General features: G+C 60.0%; 1 protein-coding gene across 1 annotated transcript; it reads left to right on the top strand.

Moving 5' to 3' along the window:
* The first annotated feature begins 3,276 nt into the window (after window positions 1–3,276).
* LOC113978264 (zinc finger protein 239-like) lies at window positions 3,277–4,608 on the top strand. The gene is made up of 2 exons (XM_027705050.1): window positions 3,277–3,328; window positions 3,518–4,608. The coding sequence occupies exons 1-2, from the start codon at window positions 3,277–3,279 to the stop codon at window positions 4,522–4,524; spliced, it is 1,059 nt and encodes a 352-aa protein (XP_027560851.1). The 3' UTR covers window positions 4,525–4,608.
* Window positions 4,609–6,294: the final 1,686 nt, after the last annotated feature.

Genomic DNA, 6,294 nt, shown 5'->3' with positions numbered 1-6,294 from the left:
GTACTGGGGGCACTGGGCTGTACTGGGGGCACTGGGGGGGGCTCAGGTATCCCACAACAACGTTGCCCAGCTCCAGGAGAGATCTGGGGAGCAGTGAGGAGGTACTGGTCTGTGCTGGTCTGTCCTGGTCTGTACCCCCAATCCCCAAAGCCCCTCCCCAGCTCCCCCAGGCCCCCTCAGGTCCTTGACTTGTTCCTGCTGCCCCTTGAGCATCTGCAGCTGCTGCAGAACCAGGCATTTCTTTGCTCCCCACAGGGTCGTTCCCACCCCCAGAATGGAATCTGGAGGCAGCAGGATGTGCACAGTGCTCCCATTTCCTACAGTGCAAAGGGGCTGCAGGGAATGATTCCCCTGCTCTTGCAAATCTGCCAAAACCTGCAGGGCACAGAAGAGGGGGCTTCAGGAATTTGCTGGCCTTGGGAGTGGAGCTCACAGGGTATTGAGAGGAGCATATCCCTCAAATACAATCTCTGTGCATACACAATATCTGTCTAGACAGACAGATAAAGCACTAATCAGATATATTCTGTATCATAAATATGGCACATATTCTATAGAATCCATCCTTAGCTATTGTATGATAGATCTGTAAGATATTACAAATAATAAGCAATAATAAGGCAAGTGTCCTCCTTAGGGACACACACTCCAATCGCAGGGCACCCCTTGGATCAGCACTTGGGGATACAAACTGACCTTGGGCTCAGGATGCAGCTGCGAGCAGAGGTTTCCCTGCAAGGTCTGCAGTGAGTCAAGCTCTGGAGAGGAGATTGTGCCCCACAGATGGGATTGCAGAGGCTCCCTCAGGTCCCCAGCAGGAACCATCACTCTCTGCAAGTCCCTGCCAGGAGGGTGTAGCCAGGTGGGGGTGAGGCTCTTGTGCCAGGAAGCAGCAGTAGGACAAGAGGGCTGGGTCTTGAGCTGTGCCAGGGGAGGTTTAGGTTGGATATTGGGAAGCAATTTTTTGCCGAGAGAGTAATGAGGCCTTGGAATGGGCTGGGCAGGGAGGGTTGGAGTCAGTGTCCCTGGAGGTATTGAAGGTGAGAGTGGATGTGGCCTCAGTGCCATGGTCTGGGAAGCACGGCGGGGTTGGATCCAGGGTTGGACTTGATGATTTGGGAGGTCTTTTCCAACCCAGCTGATTGTGTGATTCTCTGATTCCCATTCCTATGGTAGCACCTGCTTGAGGCTCCATCCCCAGGGTGAGAGAGATGTCTGTCCATATATATCTGCAAGGTTGGTGTGTAAATGTGTGGTGTTAGAAAAGCAGGCTGAGTTCTGGGCTGGTTGTAGAAGGAGAAAGAAGCCCAGAGGCCAGTGCAAGCAGGCAGCCCTCAGCTTGCACATCATGTCCCCTCCCTGCAGGTTCCTGTCCTTGAGCCCAGGCCCTGAGGTGAGGCTGAGAAGTGACGCGGAGGTGAGCCCAGAGCTGTCCCTGAGGTGAGGCTGAGAATAAGTGCAAGGCAGAGGTGGAGCTGAGGAAGGAGAGCCCCGTGGTGGGGAAGAAAAGAAGCTGAGGGTGCCCATCCCCCAGCAGGTGCTGTGTCCATCCCCTGTGTGCCAGGTGAGCTGGGGCTTTGCTGCAGAGCTGCGGGCGCTGATTTGAGCAGCTCCAAGTGCTGAGATGGTGGCACCCAGGAACACAAACTGTGCCTGGCCACGGAGCCTGCAAGGAGGAGCAGAGCCAGCCCTGGCAGTGTGGGGGGCCAGGTTGTCCCTGTGCCTTCCCCTGCAGTCCCTGGCTGTCCCTGCTGGGCCCCTGTCCATCCCCATCAGGTCCCTGCCCGTCTCCCCCGGGCTGAGCTCCCCCCAGGAACTGCCGTGGAGCTGAAGCTGCTGCCATCCCCCCCTGCAGCCGCTGGCCCAGCCAAGGGAGCAGCAAAGGCAGGGCCAGGAGCAGAGGCAGCAGCAGGGGAGCCCTGGGGGGGCCGGGAAGCTCTTGTGTGGGGCAGGAAAGAGGCGCTGGGCACGAGGCTGGGGTGTGCTGAGCAGGCCCAGCCCTCACATCCCCCCAGCCAACGCCGGCTGCCCGGGGGGCTTGGGAGGGACCCCCAGCCCGTGTGCCCCACACTCAGCTGGCAGAGAGAGAGCCAAGGGACAGGGCCACGGGCAGGGCCACGGGTGAGGGACAGGCAGGGCCATTTCAGGGCCATGGTGAGGGCACAGCCTGTGGCAGCAGAGCTGCCCAGGGCCGGGGGCAGCCGGGGATGTTGGGACCAGCCCGTGCTGGGGCCGAGCAGAGCACGAGGCCTCTTGCAGAGCCCTGGAGCAGCCTCCCACTTGCCAGTTCTGCCCTGGTGGGGTGACACTGTCCACTCCCTACAGGACACTGCCCCCAAAATCTTCATGGGAGCCTTTTGTGTCTATTCCTGGTTGCTGATTGATGCTGGGGACCTGAGGGAGCCTCTGCTATCCCATCCCTGGGGCACAATCTCCTCTGCAGAGCTTGACTCACTGGGTTGGCAGCAGAGCCTCGGCAGTGGGTGGGGGGATGCGGGTCCCCCCCATGGTGGGGGTTGGTGTTGCTGGGTCAGGCCCCACCGGCTCCATTGTCAGCCCGGTGCCGGCGGGGGGGACACAGCGGGTTTGGGGCCCCCCAGGAGTGCCGGGGGTGGGTGTGGAGCCCGGGAGCTGCCGAGTGTGGAGGGTGGAGCGGGGCGATGCTGGAGCTGGGGGACCCCCGGCAGCCTGGAGGGGGGAGCACGGAGAGGGAGGAGCCCCGAGACCCCCGGAAGCCTGAAATGGGGGGGCACAGAGAAGGGGAAGCCTGGAGAGTGGAGACCCCTGGGATCCCTGGGACAACAAAGTGCAGAACCCGGAGAGGGGGAATTTCTGGGAACACGGCACCCTGAAGGTGAGAGTCAAAGGAGAAGGGACCCTTGGGACCCCCAACACTCCCAGCATCCCTAAGGGGGACCCCAGCATTCCAGACAGGGGAGACCCTCTGAACCCCAGAGGGGAGAGACCAGCGAGGGGGAACTTCTGGGAGAGTTGTTTTTTGGGCTAATCTTCATATTTGGGAGTATTTTTTAGCTGAATCTCAAAGTTTAGTAGTTTGGGGAGAAGGGGTCTTCTTGCTAATTCTGAAAGGTTTTTTACCTGCGTGTCAGTAGTTTTGGTTTTTCTGGGCTGAATCTTGGTGTTTTGGAGGTTTTTATGGTCACAGGATGCCCGGTGAGTTCTAGAGATGGACTTGGGCAGGAGGAACCCCCAAGCCAACACACTCAGCCCTTCTTTCTTCCCCATCAGGATTTGTCCTTCCCAAAGCTTGGGTGGATGAAGGAGGAGGCTGCGAGGAAGAGGAAGATGCCTTGGGCCCCCCAGGCAGGTGAGGAGGAAGTCAGTGTCCCTTTGGGCGGGTGTTGTGCTGGCTCTGGCAGCCCAGCATGGCCCCCGGCTGCAGGACAACCCCGCTGCCGCCACCGTCCTGCCGGGGCCGGAGTTGGGGGGATGTCCTTGGCCTTCCCTGTGGGCCGGAGGCAAATCCCCTCCCTGTCCTTCTTGCTTCCTGCCCCAGGCCCCGAGCTGAGGACGGAGAGTCCAGAGGACAAATCCCCCCGTGAGACCCTGGTGGGAGAGGCCGTTTTGAAGGGCTCCACGGCGCAGGAAGGCAGCGGGGAGGAAAAGGGCCGGAGATCCCCCCGCAGGAGGGGCTCCAAAGCCAGCCCAGGGTGCTCTGAGGAGGAAAGACCCAGCCTGTGCCAGGAAGGCGGCCAGAGCTTGAGGCAGAGCTCTGAGCTGGTGGAGCCTGAGCAGCCTCCCAGCAGGGAGAAGCCCTTCAGGTGCTTGGAATGTGGGAAGAGCTTCAGGTACAGCTCCAACCTGCTCCGACACCAGCACATCCACACTGGGGAGTGGCCCTACACATGTGGGGAATGTGGGAAGAGCTTCAGGCAGAGCTGCAACCTGCTCCGACACCAGCGCACCCACACTGGGGAACGGCCCTACACGTGTGGGGAATGTGGGAAGAGCTTCAGTGACAGGTCCACCCTGATCCAACACCAGTGCATCCACACTGGGGAAAATCCATACACGTGTCGGGAATGTGGGAAGATCTTCAACTTCAGGTCCAACCTCCTCACCCATCAGCGCATCCACACTGGGGAACGGCCTTACACATGTGGGGAGTGTGGGAAGAGCTTCAACCAGAGCTCCAGCCTCTGCAAACACCAGCGCTTTCACACTGGGGAACGGCCCTACAGGTGTGGAGAATGTGGGAAGAGCTTCCACCAGAGCTCCGGCCTCCGCACCCACCAGCTCATCCACACCGGGGAACGGCCCTACAAGTGCTTGGAATGTGGGAAGAGGTTTCAGACCAGCTCAGATCTCCTCATGCACCAGCGGACGCACACTGATGAGAGGCCCTTCCGCTGCACCGACTGCGGGAAGGGCTTCAACCAGAACTCCCACCTTGTTACCCACCGGCACATCCACACCGGGGAGAGGCCCTACAAGTGTGGGGAGTGTGGGAAGAGCTTCACCCACAGCTCTACCTTGACCTCACACCAGCGGACCCACCAATAAGGAAAGCCCTAAGAGTGCCCCAACTGCGGGAAGAGCTTCGGCCGCTGCTTCCACCCCAAATGAAGCCCCTGATGGTGAGGCAACCCCTGGAGTCCAGTGACTGTCAGTCCATCCCTTTTGACCACAAAGGGCCAGTCCCCTTTCCCAGGGGCAGCTTCTTCCAACAGAACCCTTCCTGGGTGTGTGTGTGGAGATTCCTGCCTTGGCTGGGAACCCCCCAAGGTCACTCCTGGAGGTTGAGAGCAGAGATCTCCCCACGAGCGTTGGTCTGGGGGAGTTCCATCCACCTCTAAGAATTATTGCTTTTGGACCAGCTTTAGTAGAATTGCTTCAACAATTGCTTTAGTGTAGAGCACTGTCTTATCTTATCCTGTACTCCTGGTAGTTTTAGTGTTTCTGTTGTGCAGTAAATAATTCTGATGAAGATCTTCTGTCTGACCATTTGTAACCCTAAATAATTAATTTCTATCAATAGATCTGATTTGCCATCATTAAAACCTGGGGGACAAAAGTGGTTCAGTCACAGCTCTGTAATTCCTCTAAACTGAAAGTGTTGGCATGATCCAAGGCTGAGATTGGATCCAGCAGCCCCCAGCACCCCACAGGAAGTTGGGAGCTCAGGGGGGCCACCCCCCTTTGCCAATCCCTCTGTGCCCCAGGACCCCCATGGGACCGTCAGACCCACCAGACCACCTCCCCTTTTCCACCCTTCTCCATGTTCCTTCCACTTTTTCATGGTCCCCTCAATCCCCAGTCCCCCCCAGGATCACTCTGAGGTCTCAACCCCCACTTTTTTCCCTCCTCTCCCACCCCTTCCACATCATCCCCCCACTCCCCAGCCCCCTCATGCTCAGTTTGGGGGTCCCACCCTCCCCTTTCCCCACTCTTCTGACCTCTGCCACCCATTTCCCATCACCCCCCAAACCTCAGTGCCCCTCCCCCTCCACTTTTGGGGGGTCCCACTCCCCTCCCACTCAGTTTGGGGTCCCACCACCCCTTTATCCCCTCTGACCCCCCTTTTCCCACCGACCTCCCCCTTCCCACCCCCCGCTCACCCGAGAGCTCCTCGCCCGCAGCCGGGGGGGCTCCCAGCACCACCAGTGCCCAGAGGAGTCCCCCCAGAAAAGGGGTTGGGTGGGGTCCTGGGTAGGCTTTGAGTGTGTTTGGGGACTTTGGGAGCTCTAAGGAGGTTTTGGGGAAGTTCCCAGCACATTTTGGGGTGAGCTGGGTGCTTTATTGAGGGGCAGGTGCCCTCCCAAAGCCCCCCCAGAGCGGGTTGACACAGGGGGACACAGGGGGGTCCCCATTCCCGATCCATCCCAGGGCCGGTTCTGCTCCCCCCAAACTTGGCTCCACCAACGGGGACCCTCCAAGCCCCTCCCCCACTGCCCCCCAATAACTGGGACTGGGAGAACTGGGAAGCTTTACTGGGATCACTGGGAGTAGCCGGGCACAGGCAGAGTGACAGCAGGGGAGGGGGGACACACGACCCCCCCAAAATCCTCGCAGGGACGGGGGGGTCCAGGCTGGGCCCGAGGCCACGGGGAGGGGCTGCGGCCGCCGCTGGCTCAGGAGCTCTGTGGGGAGAGAAAAGGGGGTGACACCGGGGTGGGGGGTTCCCGGGGGGGCACAGACGCTCTGGGGGGGACACACAACCCCCTGGGACCCCCCTCACCTTCTGGCACAGGTAGAAGCCGAGCCCCAGCGCCAGGGAGACGAAGGCCAAGAGGAAGCCCCCGGCCCCTCCTTCGGAGCAATTGCTGAGGCTGA

Source organism: Neopelma chrysocephalum, unplaced genomic scaffold (assembly GCF_003984885.1).
Source record: "Neopelma chrysocephalum unplaced genomic scaffold, ASM398488v2 Primary Assembly neopelma1_316, whole genome shotgun sequence".
Taxonomy (NCBI): domain Eukaryota; kingdom Metazoa; phylum Chordata; class Aves; order Passeriformes; family Pipridae; genus Neopelma; species Neopelma chrysocephalum.
This window is presented reverse-complemented; position numbering and strand designations above follow the sequence as displayed.

Coding starts and splice junctions, on each gene's coding strand:
- LOC113978264 (XM_027705050.1), top strand. CDS start 3,277: ATGAAGGAGGAGGCTGCGAGGAAGAGGAAGATGCCTTGGGCCCCCCAG. Junction 3,329..3,517: donor GCCTTGGGCCCCCCAGGCAG/GTGAGGAGGAAG, acceptor TTCCTGCCCCAG/GCCCCGAGCTGAGGACGGAG.